Raw genomic sequence first — 13,658 nt, forward strand, 5'->3', positions numbered from 1 at the left:
AAATACTGCCTCCCAGCTCATGAAGTTGCCATCTGGTTGTTTTTCCTTGTCCAGAACGTCTCTGGGGGGCACTGTGTAGTAAGTTGCTGTGATGGCCCTGATTTTGTAGGCAAGAAAAGAGGCCACAAACCATGTCATGGACTGCCATGGATGTCACTTGTCCTTTAGCCAAACTCATTAAGAGATTGATGGAGCCAGGACTAATCTCTTCTGCAAACTGACACTGTCAGCTCTTCAGCAGAGCTCAGGGCACTGCTAGTCCAGCTGACCTCCTTTACAGCAGCAAAGAAACATTAACTACAGAGAGTAATTTTTAAGATGTTTTTTCTAGTAATTAATTTAAACTGTACTAATGAAAGTCTTGTTCTGAAGCCATTTCTCTGATCATCTTTTCCTTCTTATCTGGCCTCTTTTCTGTTTCCGTTGAATAGCCAGCATGTCAGACTGCGTCATTTCATGTGGGTTGATGTCAGTTGCCTCTTGGTAGATTATGTCACACAGAGAAATTGTCTAATGCTCTGTTCCCATAAGCTAAACTGGTGTTGGATTTATTTCTTCTTTTGATTCTATAGGCAGTTTTCTGTAGCTATTCATGTTAATCAGATCAGACAGCTTTTATTTCATAGACTCCTTCAGAGGACGACATGCAGTCTCAAAAATCCTGCCTAAATCCCAAGAGAAATGACTGCCAAAATGGAATAATTAATGTGATTAAAGTAGTATGTATCGAAAGGAGACATAGCACTTTAGTTCTGTATTTAGGCTCTTGAAGAACCAACGGTGAAAGACAGGGGTATCTCGGACGTGGTGTTTGCAGATCCTCTCCCCACGTGCTCCTCTGTATTCATGGTGCTTTCATGAGGTGCCCTCTGCAGGGGTCACCACTCTCCTCTTGGCCGAAGGGAAGAGCAGTTCGGGAAGATCTGCCCTGATTAAAAAATGGGAGAACTCACTGAAGAGAGATGCAGCGCTGTTATGCAAAATACAGCTGAACTGTGCTAGACATAATGTGCGGGAATAGCAGGCCAGCTCTTTAATATTAAAATACTCTTGAATTATAGCAGTGATTTGAATATTGAGTACTGGGTCTAGCATTAAAGAATAAAGCATAACTAAATAATCAAAAGAGGAAATTTGTGTGAACACAAATCACAACCTACTTTTATTTAGAAGTCTGTGAAGACAGTGAGATGTTAATGCCGTGCCAGCTTGTGCAGAGGAGACTCTGCAGCTTAGACATGTTTTGGCACCATAAAATTCAGGATAGAGAGCAGAGATTTTCAGAGCGGGGGAAACAACAAAACTATTTCCCACTCCTGTGTTCCTGTTCTGGCTTCTATAACTCATTTTTATCTTGAGGGGGAGGTTGTGCCCTTTCAGGATGCCATGGGAAGATTGATGAGGGAGATTAAATCACGTTAAGCAAGAGGAATATCCTTCATGTAAGAGTTGGTTTAGCTGTCAGCTCTCTCTTTTTTTTTTGTTCTGATAACACCTCTGATGGACATTGTGATGGAATAAACAAGTGCAGATATCTGTATTCAAAACCAGAGAGTATTTAATTGTTTAATATTTTTTGCAGCAGATTCATGCTAACAGTTTTAATTCTTGGCTCCTTTACCACTCCATCAACATTAGCATAACAAATTTCCAAAAGTAGAAATGTTTTGAACATAAGTGCCCTGCTCACTGCAGCTACCTGATGGAACACAGAGGTTTTAAAGATTCAGTTTATTGCGTGGGACAGTAGCAAGGACAAAATCCCTGGGGCCTACAAGAGAGCAAAGAACAGAGGGGTTATGGCCCTGTTGAAATAACACATCTTTGTCATTCCCAGGTTTGTACCTGGCTTCCTATGAAAGCGAAAGTCCAGAAAACCAGACTGAAAAAGACAGGTGGAAATCCTTAAGGTAACCACTTATTTCATCAGCTCTCTCCTAAAGTCCCTCCAGAGTGTCGCACCGATGGTCAGGGGATCTCTTAGCTGGGCTGGACGCTTGTAAAATGCTGGCACTTAAAATGTGACCTCTGATGGAGGCCTTTTCCATTTGTAACTATATACAGAGCGGGGGGCAGCACTGATAAAATCTAATGTTTATCCCTGGTTATCCACTATTTAAAGAAATTCTCCACTAGTGCATTTTTACAGTTCTCTCTCTCTGCCAAAGAGGCCTTGTACAGATGAAAAATACCCCAGGTTCATCAGATATTCCCACAGTCTACCTGTCTTATAAGGACACTGTAAGGAAGTTTGGTCTAATATAAGCAGTGATTTAATAGAAACAAACAACAACAACAAAACATGTTTTTTTCTTATCGTTGTTCTTCTGTTTTAACTTTGCAGATCTACTATTTTAGGAAAGACTTGAAGATTAAGAGGTTATTGCAGTAGGTCAAGGAAAGAAAAATGCGTAAACATTTTGCACTACTGATTCCAAAGATGCCTGTTTGGGATTTAGACAATTTGTTTTGTTTGGATTTTTGTTGTTTTTTTCCGACTGCCTAACGTGAGAGGATGAACTGGCTTCATCCTCTGAAATGAACAGAACTGTGTTTGCAGAGATGCTTTTCTAGCTAAGAGACAGAGGAAGGACAAAGTGTTTGTGGCTGTGCCCAAACTGCATCAGGATCGCTGTAACTGTTGCCTCTGAAGGAAAATATAAGAAAACCAGGAGCATGGAGAACAATGGTACTGCAAAAAAGAGCGAAAAAGTATTTAAAAAAAGCAAAAAATAGACATGCTTATTTCAGAAGCAGGTGCTTCGGATCTCTTTAAACCCTCTGAGGATTATAAAATTAATTCAGACAAAGCAGCAATCTGGTTAATTGCTGAATGAAGAAAGAAGGACTTAATCTTACATGAGCAGTCCCCGAGCCTTGTTGAGCAATGCACTGACTGCAACAAGTATAAGCTTCCAGCGGATGAAAACTCATATCACTCGCTCATATAAATGTGTATATATATACATATATATATAAATATAGACATGCCTCACACAAGGATCTCATCAGCATGGAAGAGACACACAACTCCCATGAATTTTTACAGAGAACAATTTGCAGTGTGACTGTTGCTTCTTCCCACCACTGTTGCTTTTCTTACTGTGAATCTTGGCAGAGTTGAGGGCATTGCGTGCAGATGGTTTGGCTTCAATCCCCGCCACCACACCGGAAGCTGAGGAAGAAAAAGTCTCCCGCCTCGGCTCACCTCTAGCTAACGTATGTAACGTGTTCCCCAGCCGGCTGGTCCTGAGACACGTGGTCCTCAGAGGGCTCTATCACACTGAAAGAAAAAGAAATTGCATTATCGTAGAAACAAAAAAATCTATCAGGTTGCAGTTAATACAATCCTGTTTGTTCTGCAACACGATGCTAGAGGAGGATAGGAAGGGCTACGTAATAGCTCTAAATTTGGGGACTATGTGATACAGTTTAAAAATGACAGTATCATTCTAGAGACCACTGCACTAAGCTAAGGAATTTGTCATGCATAAGCAGAGCGCTATGCATGACAAATTTTTCTTTTTTTCTCTTTTTCTCTTTAGTGACTAAACCATGTTCACCATTTCCTTACAGATGATATGAAGGTAGGGACTATGTCTGTGTTTGTACTTGTACAATGGTTGTGGTGCTATCTGAACACATATCTTAAATGGACTATATGGGTATTAGATTCCAAGCTAAGCTCAAACAGTCGACTGTTTGTGTGTGGAAGGGCTGCTCCCACTTGCCCTCAAAAAGACCACCAAGAATTTAAATGGAACTAAATTCAGCATTTTATTAATGACTTGATGCTGGCCTTTCAGATGTTTCAGTCTTTCTTGGTCTACAATAGAAAACCCAACCCTTTCTTTGAAATCTTTAATAGCTTTATTTCCAGAGAGAATAAGTCTAGATGGCTGTTGCGTTTTGAAAAGGGAAGCTAATCATGAAAATCAGCTGTGATGGCCTATGCATTTAGCCAGAAAACCGGAACTCTTGCTGTCCTTCGCCAGGCCTCGCAGCAGTTGTTTGTGCCTGATGAGCTGGTGAGACGAGCAGGACTCCTTCTAAACATGCGTTTGTGGGGGCCTGAGGCAGCCTTCGCTCCTCTTGACATATGTGTCTACCACGTAGGAACATGAGTTCAAGCCAGGGGAACAAAAAACGTCATCCCTTCACTGAAGCCAAGAACAAAGTGCAAGGAGGTACCTTATTGTCCCAGCAAAGGAGCAAATACAGCGTAACGATGCTGTCGTTATGCAGTTGGTTAATTTTTGTACATGAGCTGTTCAGAGAGATGTATACACACAGGCGTTCCTTTAAGCAGAGCCGTTTCCAAAATGATACTGTTAAAAGCCTGTTAAATTCCAGCCAAATGCAGAGCAATAACCATGAACATCTGTATAACAGTGCTGAGGCTTATGCGTGTTATTTTTTCTTCATGTCTAAATGGTCGTATTTTTCTTAATGTCAACATCTTTTTAACTGGCACAGTGTGACTTCATGGTGGAAATGGTTTTTTATTTATCCGGAATCCACTGTAGGTAGTCGGGCCCTTTCTTTAAAAAAAAATGCTTTTTAAAGTGCACATCCTCACTCCTTTTTTAATGAGCCAGAGGAGGTTGGGACAACTGAGACCATAAGACTCATCACTGAACATGAATTCAAATGTGATTTCCCATGAAAAAACTATATTCTTTGGCACCTTTCGTGAATTCAGACAATTTTATAAGTATGATTTAAATTAGATGTCATAAAGTTTGTCACTGCTGCAAGCTCAGCCATTTTCATACTCCAAACCTCAAACCTTGGTGCTTAAAATGGGAGCATGTGGGTCAGATTTACAGGGGTATTAAGGGCAGAGTGGGACTTTTAAAAGCACCAAATTATCTTTAAGCCTCTGTGTAGTTGCACATTTGAACAGACTGTTTTTCAGAGGTCCTGAACACCTCTCAGCAGATACTAAGCAGGCGCTGTTCTGTAGAGATCCATGGAATATTGATCCTTAGCATTTAATCTTTGGAGATGATGGCTGCACCTTGCAGGATGGCTTGGAGATGAGTGCACAAAACAAAACAAGAAGTCAGTGCCTTCTAACATCAGGCTTTAGGAATTGTGGCTTGTCTTTATATAAGTCAGTGGCCCAAATCCCCTTGATTAAACTGGAAACAAGGTCAAGCCGTAAATTACAGCTGCCAGCTCCAAGTGCATGTCACATCTGGCCTAACTAAGGAGGACGAGTCCAGAAGAGGGGAGAGGGCTGCAGAGCCTTGCTGCACAGGCAGGTGAGACCAAGTGAGAATCCAATGGAAGACAAAGAATGACAATTTGGGGAAAGGAATTTTTTTCCAACAGTCTTTTATTGACATTGCAAGAGATACAAAGTGAGAAAACTCTTCCCATGTACAACAGAAAGCAGTAGCACTTGACACTGAGCACGTGCCCCTGTGGGGCGCCTAGTCCAAGCCCTAGTCCAAGCTGTAGATGATTCACTGATGGGAATGTCTTGTGCTTTCCAACACTGCTGTTCCCGGTGGATTTGCCTCCTTGAGCTCATACTACCCAGAACAGAACTATTCTGTTGTGTAGCAGCAAAACCCTAAGCTAGTAACACGTGAGTGTGTAATACAGAGCCTTTCAGATGCATTAACCTAACTTCTGTGTCCTTGATGGTATGTAACAGAAAACCAAATACCCCTTCTCTGCACCTCCTCTCCTGTGATGGAGGAGTTGCGGAAGTCCTGCTCTTCTCTTTGGTCCTGCTCTTCTCCTTGGTCCTGCTTTTCTGTTTCTTGAGGACGCCATTCTGCAGCAGGGGCTGGATCCAGAGCCCAGTGAAAAGCAATGGTGAAACTCTTGTGCCTTCAGCTGGAGTTGTGGTCAGTAGATGAACTCACTCAATGCCTTTCAAAAATGCATAACCTGAAAGCAGTGCTCTCTGTTTTACATCAGCATCAGTCGCACGACCTAATTAGAGGTGGGGGGATCATTAAGCATGGGTCTGCCAGGGCTGGCGCGACCAGCCGCAGGTTGGTCCCAGATCCCATTTCTTTTTGCACTGGCAAAACCTTTGGAGTGAGTCCAGCACCGAGGGCCCCGCGGCCCCGGGGACGCCGAGCTTAGCAAAGGGCTCTCTGTGTGCAGGCAGGTACCACGCCGTGTCCCCCAGCAGAGCTGGGCTCTGTCCCCACAGCCGCCCCGTGACAAAGCGTGGCCGTGGCGCGAGGCACCTCGCGCACCGGGGACGCCAAGGGTAGCCCTCTCGGCTCAAAATGTTTTATTATGTCGTCATTACTGATAAGATAATCACCCTCTTAAAATTAAGCCTGTCCCTTACAAATACCCGGGCTGCTTTATCATGTTTTCCTGCAATGATTTGTATGCCTTTTATTAAAGCACGTGAGCATTGGTTTGCACGTGACCGTAAATCCAGGTTAGAACAGAACTCAGATTACTGAAAATGTAATTGCAGTTATCAAAAAAGAATACATCTGTTAGTGGGAAAGCTATTGTTAGGCCTGTCAGTGTGAAAACACTGCGCAGGGAACGTTATCCAGCCTAAGTGACCGGCTTGCACAGAGAGAGACTGATCCAAGCCCAGGGACGAGCTCAGGGACAGACTCCCCTTGGATTGTACGGGCTTTGGAGCAGTCCCGCAGCCCTCCGCTGTATAGCCCTTTGAAGACAGTCCCAGGGATTGCGTTTCGCTGGCAGCTGTGTGGTGCTTGGCCTTTCTTTGAGGCAGCTGCAGCTCTGAGATGGCTGCAGAGGGGCAGAATGCAGCCTTGGCCCAAGTTCTCTTTCGCATTGTTGAAATTTCAGCATCGAACTGAAAGACTCTGTTTGGTCCTGTGAATTAAATCATGTGTCTAGGAGCAGGATTTGACCTTCAAAAGGGTTAAGATTTTTATTTCTCTTTAAAAAATATGAAAAATACCTTGTTGGCTGTTAACTTTCATATTGCACAGCGCGGCAGCAGAATGGAAGATACCAGTGCATTTGCTATGAAATATTGCTGCAGAAACCTGCATCTGTGCCTGTGCCTGTGTTTTCATGTTGTTCGGTGTAGAGAGACAGTCCCCAGCCTGAGCAGATGAGCCAGCAAGGAGGTTACCTTGTTTTTTTAATGGAACCCATCTAGAGGTAAATTTATTTTGCATTTTGTCCTTTTACTGTTCTTCTGAAAAATAGAGCTCTTACCTATTTTCACGTGTGCAAAAATACTGAAAAAGTTCTTGCTTGTATTTGCATCACATCTTGCATTTTTATTTATTATACAAGCCATGCATTAGGAGCTGAGAGCCCGTGTAAGTCATGCACCCTCCGCGGGTGCAAGCCGCAGCCTCGGGCCGTACCCGCGGGTGCTGCAGGGCTCCCTCTGGCCCCGTCCTCGGCCCTGCGCCGTGGCCGGGCTCGCGCGGCCGTGCTCGAAATCCAGGAGGGCTCAGACCGTCCTCTCCCGCTTGCTGTCTCTCCGTGGTGCTTTCCTCCATGAGCAGCTCTTGCAAAATGCTCTCGGGACAATTTTCACCTTCCCTGCCCTGTGTGGCTCCACAGTGGCTCTACTGCAGTAGAACAATGTTCAGCCCTTCCTCAGTGCAGAAGACCATCAAGATGAGAGATCAGAGCTCCTATATGTTAAATACTTGGACAGGAGACTCCCTTCTAAAATGTGCACACCCATTTTGGTGCATTTCTGTCCAGAAAATTCCAGAGTCCCGGTTTCTTCCAGACAGAAATGCCTTCCTCAGTGAACTGTACCCGGTCAGTATTATATCCCTGCTGTAATTATGCTTCTGCAATCCCATTCTGTTTGCAGTAACCAAGCACGGGATGGCCCCTTGGTGCCCGGCACACAGGTAAATGTGGTTGAGAAACCCAGGACTGTAGCCTGGGCAGGCGACGCGTTCCCAAAGCTCCGGCTGGGTCACGGCCTCCCGTACACCCCCCTTCAGGGGGAAGGAATTGTTTCCGCTGAATCGTCCTAATTCTTAAAACTTAGTGGAAAATAGAAGCACAATCAGGCATTGCAAGGCACGATTCTTATAGATGTGCAGTTATTTCCCATAGGAGTCAGTCTGTAGAAAGAAATACAAGAGCCGGTATGCAAAAAAGCGATGAGAAAAAAAAATCAGGTTTCAGAACTACTGGCTCTTACCAAGTCTTCATCGATTTATAAAGGTAATAAAAAAGAGTTTTTTGCACTTTTAGCAAGTTCTATGAAATGTGACAGTACCAGCTACCTTGTACCCCAGCTCTAAAAAACATATTATTGAAACATATATTCACAGCCCCAGAAGCCTAGGGTAGACATGATGAGTAGCATTCCCCTTATTTCCAAATGGAGAAATACAGAGTTTGAGAGAGATGTGACAGATCACCTGGGTAGCACCTACATTCCAAAAATAAACCCTATAACCTTACCAGAATTTTAGTTTTACATTTCTGCTGGTACAAATGCTCTTTACTCCTGTGCTTAGAAAAATGGGAGCTGAATTGTAATTGTATTTTTAAGCATGAGTCAAAATGAGAAATAAATGAAGTATGGATCTAAAGACTGATAGAAACTGATGATGTGAGCCTTAGTAAAGAGGGGCTGTGTTTTTCCTGGTTCTTTTTCTTTAAATTAAGCTATTTCATATTACGAATAGTAATTTCAGGACAAACTGAAATCACTACAGCATCCGTAATACTCAAAGCATATAGCATCCTTTAATTAGGAGTCCTCAAACAAATATTGACACTTCATTAATTGCACAGGTAGAAAACCGGTTACTTGAAAGTGGCTATTAGGATTTTGTGACTGTACATAGACCCTGCAAAACATTGATGGTAAAATGCGCCTTCCGTACCCCACCTAAACACCGCAGAAATAGCATGGCCATTGACTCGCTTGGTAGCTGTTGTGGAAAGTGTCTTAAGCTGCATTCATGATGCTCGTGCCCATCCTGCTCCCATGCCTTTTTATACCGTTGTGGTAAGGTGGTTACGAAATCCTTTTGTCAGTCATGTTTGAGCTAACTTACCTATGTATAGAATTTATATATTAAAAACCTTAATTTATACTGTGTTTTAACAGTTTGCCTGAACTGTCTATGGTTTCTAAATTTTGTAATGTGAGTGTCAAATAATAATAATAAAAAACGGCTCATCAGTGTAGAGTTTGTTTTGTTCAGCTTTATCTGTAGGGGAGATTTCAACAACTCCAAATGAACAAGGTGAGTTACAGAGAAGCTCCTGTTGCTCTGAGACACTCCAAACACAGAGACACCCTGACTGAACAGCGATCCCCAAACGTCCTTTGGTTTCTGTTTTTGCTCTTGTTCCTACTTTATTCCTGTTCTCTTCATCCTTGTACATTCAGATTTCCCTGCACTGTACAAGAGTTCCCATAATTAAATGTTTTCCCAAATAGGTGTTTCAGACTCAGAGCTTTCTCTAGAGAGAAATAAGACGGGCCTGTGAAACTGTGTGGTATAACCAGTGTTCTTTTATTCGTATTGCAGTGACCTGAGGGCTTTGCCCGATAGGAGGGACCCACTTCAGTAACCACGTGTAGCAAGAAACATCCGTGCTTCAGATAGCTTAAAATATAAATGATGAAAAAAGGGGGGAAAAAAGAAGGCGCAGAGGTGATGTTGGGTTTGCTTTATGTAAGGCGCAGAGGTGGCTGCTCCGCGGCGCTGCCCCGAGCGTGGGACTGTTGCTGTGCCCGGCCTGGTGCGCTCTGCCCTCAAACCAGTGAGTAATTATGGCCAGCGAATAGCACTGTCTCCAAAGCCTGCAAAATTTCCATGTGCAACCTGCTTTTTGCAGGACAATGTTCTTATTCATGGTCTCAGAGCTGTTGCCAAAAGGGACTGCTGGGTCATCCAGCTGAATTCCCATAAAATGTTGGCCCGAATGGCTCGGCCTGCTTGTGACAAACCTGCAGAGACCCCCGGCCTGAAGCCTCTCGTTCCTCCCAGGACTCCTCTGTGCCACGAGCAGGGAGGCAGCGAAGCCGAAGCTGCAGCAGAGCAGGGGCCAAGGTCGGGGCAGCCTCCCTGTCCGTGTGAGACCGACCCAAGGATGGCAGAAACCCAAAGAGAGGCCGCCGAGCGCGAGGACCGACCAGCAGCTCCCAGGGTAACCGGAGGGCAGAACACAAACCCGGCACAGGTTTAAGTGAGAGGCAGCACGTGCTGCGGGCACCCAAAGCCAGGCCTTGGTGGCTCCGCTGCTGAGTCTTTCCTGAGGCTTTGGGCAAGGCAGATGAGCCTTGCTTTACATTTTGTGTCGGAACCACGGGAAAACTAACTGGGATTTGCTCCTGAGTCACTGCTGAGAGGCCGAGTCACCAAATAGTGTGAAGCACTCAAAGGAGGAACCAAAAACTGCGCTCTGAGGCAGAGGTTTTGAACCCAGCTTTTCATAAAGGCAGAAAATTATACCACAATTGTGCTGAATTTCAAACTCTCATACTTGACTTTTTCAAAGCCATCTAAAATGTGGTTATATTTTGTGTTATTTCTTCAAGTTGTGCATGTACTTGGTGTTACATAGTCTAATTAAACGTGGAAATATCTGGTATAAACAAAAGTAAATAGGTTTAAGAACAAAAATAGCTATAATTCAAAGGAGTTTCCTTCCCAGGTCTGTAAAGACAGAAATTCACCTAATTTAATTCTTTACTGTAAGATCATTCCTATCTTAAAAAGAGCCATTTCTGGAGGGGCTAATACTTTATTTGCTACATAGCACAGTCGTGTCCAGAATTTCTCCAGCTTTTATCCCCTTCAGAGATAGCCCCTAAATTCCAGCAGCCCTGAGAACTCCCTCCTGCTGGGTCTCCACTGCCACCTTCTGAACAGAGGGAAAATTAATCACTGTTATTTCTGCTATTCTTTTTAATGTCTACAGAGGTATTTTGGAAAGCACTGGATTGTATTTGGCACATGCAGAGCACTGTGTGAAACTCTGCTTTGTAATCTGGCCGTACAGGATATTTTCAGTAGAATATGTTGTCATATTTTTGCTTCAGGGCAAAGTTTTTTTCAATTTATATTTGTTTGATGTGAAAAAGGCTCAACGTTTATACACCACTTTACTATTTTCAAGGAGGTTCAAAATGAACAATGAAATATTCCTAACTTCCGACAGATTTACCTCTTTATTTGCCATTGGTTCAGCTGAAAACCTCTGTCTGAAAATGATAAAACTTTGCTATGTTTATGCATATCGTGTCCCCATAAGGAACAACAGTTATTTTCACCGCTTCTATCAGAGAAAATCTTCCTGCTTTAAGCTATTTCTCCATATTCTGTTCAGCATCAGCCTATGTATATATGTGCTCTCGTGCTCACTGTTTATATCAATTTATCCCTCTTTATTTTTCTCCTGCTGCTTGGGTTGCGAGAGAATTCCCCATGCAGGGGCTGTCACTGGGTTGTGGGAAAACTCTTAACACACTGCAGATGTTACTACTATCTTTACAAATAATAGCCAGCCTTTTCCATGCTAGAACAGAAATAATAAACTGCTGGCATCAATGTCATGTTTGTCAAGGACGGCTTTGATCTCCTGTCAAGGATCATGAGACAAAAAACACTCTGCACACATCGCTTCTCTTCAAAGAAATGAAAATGGATTTTCACTCTAGTATAATCTAGATTTACTGGCAAAAATTTGCCACTGGCAAACAAAATTGAACATATATATATATGTTTAGAAAGTACTATTTGCAAAAAAAAATGAGGGACATTGAAAAAAACACTCATTCAATAAAAAATAGACTACATCTTAGATAATCTCGTTTCCGCTTCAGTTGCCAAATCTTGCCATATCAGAGATATATTTTTTTTATTAATTATTCTGGGAAAGAGGCTCTGAGTTGGGGTATTTTTAATTTACTCACTAATCTTCAAAGGTTCCCCAAATAAGACAGCGTAAATTAACAGATTGGAAGGCTGTGTTTTAGTTCCAGTTTTCCTTCATTTGTTTTGTTTTTCCTCTCAAAAGAAAAGCTATTTGTGCTTATTGAGTCAGTGCTGAGGACGCTGAACGCAGTGTTGAACGGTGCCGAGCGGCTGGGTCCTTGCGGCCCGGGCGCCGCTGAGGGGCTCCCGGCCCCGGCGCTGGGGAACATGGAGCCGCTTGGCCGGGAAGGTGCCCGGCCTCTTCCCGGTCACATCCCGGTTACTCAGGGAGGATGGACGGGGCGGCTGCCACTTGCTACTGAGGACACAAGATCCCTGTTATTAGATTCCCCTGGAGAGCCTGTGAGTGCTCCCCTGGGACCAGCCTGATAGCTACTCTCAAGACTCAAGTGTGATTGCCAAGCCGGGCCTAATGGCGGCATCAATCAATCCCCACATGGAACTACTTGAACGGGGCGCTGGGCTAGTTTATTGCAAGGAACTAATTGATGGTGCCGGTGTGGTGGGAGGTGTGTGCTGATGGCGGCCGCCCAGCGGGCAGCCGCTCTCTGCACTCAGCCCGGGCCTCGCTGCTTGACCCCCCGGGCCGCCACGGGGTCCCCTAGGGCCGCTCCAGCCCCGTGGCAGATCGGAGCCCGGAGGCCGCCACGGGCGGCGCCATTTACCCTTCCCCCCGCGCGCCTCAGCGCGGCCCCGCCGCCCCGCGGTTTTCCCGCCCTCCCGAAGGGGGCGGGGCTGAGGACACCGAGGCGCCGCCCCTATGGGCAGGGCTCCGCCTACCCCAGCCCCGGCGGAGTCTCCCTCGACCCCCCCCCCCCCCCAAATCCCCGCTAGGGGGCGCTTTTCGGACGCACCCTCCCCCCGCGACGTTGTGTGACGTCACTGCGCACGACGTCCGGCCGAGGGAGGAGGAGAGGGAGGAAGAGGCTCCTCAGCGCCGAGCAGCCGCCGCCATTTTGTTTGTGTGCGCAGGGTGCTCAGGGGCTCGCTCGCTTTTTTCCTCAGCTGTAAGTGACGCAGGCGGTTTTCCCGCTTGGTTTCTTTTCTTCTTCCCTTTTTACCTCCCTCCTTTTCCTCTCGTCCTTGCAGTTACCGGGGGCTGAAGCAGAGGGAGAGGGGAGCTCGGGCTAACGGAAGGCTGGTGGAGCCGCCGCGGCCCGCGCGAAACAGGGAGCCCTGCGTCAGGGGATGATGGCAGAGAGGTTGAGGCGGGAGGAGGGGTGTTCGCCGCAGTGTCCTGTGGTGGGTAGGGGGCGGTGGGGGGGCGAGGCCGGTTGTGCAGCCCGGTCTGCGCGGGCTCGGGTGGCGCCTGCCGGGGGGGACGAAGCCCAGTCCTTTCCCCTGCATCCCCATCGACTCCCGAGGTGGCCCCCGGGGAAAACCGGCGGAAAACGGGGGTGGGGGGCAGTGGGTGTGTCCTCCGTACCCCCCCGCAAAGGCCCCGCTCGGGGCGGAGCGGCCCCGCGGACTTTGGCCCCCTGAGCTGCCCGCTGGCCTCGAGCCTCCCGGGGCCCTGCGGCCTGCCAGGGCTCAGCGGCGCCCAGCAACGGCCCTGTAGGCAGCCGTGGCCCTGGTGGCCTTTTCCGGGCACACTGCCTGCGGGTCCGGCAGGAGAGGCCCCTGCCCCAGCGCAGGAATCCCAGTGGCCAGAGGGGGCAGGGAGAGCCGTCTGAGGTAGGGACCAGGTCCCTGCTGCATGGGAAGGCTGCATGGGAAGGCTGCATGGGAAGGCTGCATGGGAAGGCTGCATGGGAAGGC

The 13,658-nt window shown here is 46.1% G+C and overlaps 2 protein-coding genes across 3 annotated transcripts in view; both read left to right on the top strand.

Annotated features, from left to right (window-relative positions):
* Positions 1-3,453, top strand: part of RASGEF1C (RasGEF domain family member 1C) — a 51,595-nt gene extending 48,142 nt beyond the window's left edge. For both annotated transcript variants that reach the window (XM_026047640.1, XM_026047641.1), the window contains exons 13-14: positions 1,838-1,910; positions 2,345-3,453. In XM_026047640.1, the coding sequence (XP_025903425.1) occupies positions 1,838-1,910; positions 2,345-2,369 (98 nt within the window). In that variant the 3' untranslated portion in view covers positions 2,370-3,453. The remainder of the gene's footprint in view (positions 1-1,837; positions 1,911-2,344) is intronic.
* A 9,387-nt stretch (positions 3,454-12,840) lies between these two features.
* CLK4 (CDC like kinase 4) overlaps positions 12,841-13,658 on the top strand; it is an 11,036-nt gene continuing 10,218 nt past the window's right edge. Inside the window, exon 1 of the mRNA XM_026047431.1 lies at positions 12,841-12,907. The gene's annotated coding sequence lies outside the window, so the exon portion shown is untranslated. The remainder of the gene's footprint in view (positions 12,908-13,658) is intronic.

This window comes from Nothoprocta perdicaria, unplaced genomic scaffold (assembly GCF_003342845.1).
Source record: "Nothoprocta perdicaria isolate Ctin4 unplaced genomic scaffold, notPer1 scaffold_5, whole genome shotgun sequence".
NCBI lineage: Eukaryota > Metazoa > Chordata > Aves > Tinamiformes > Tinamidae > Nothoprocta > Nothoprocta perdicaria.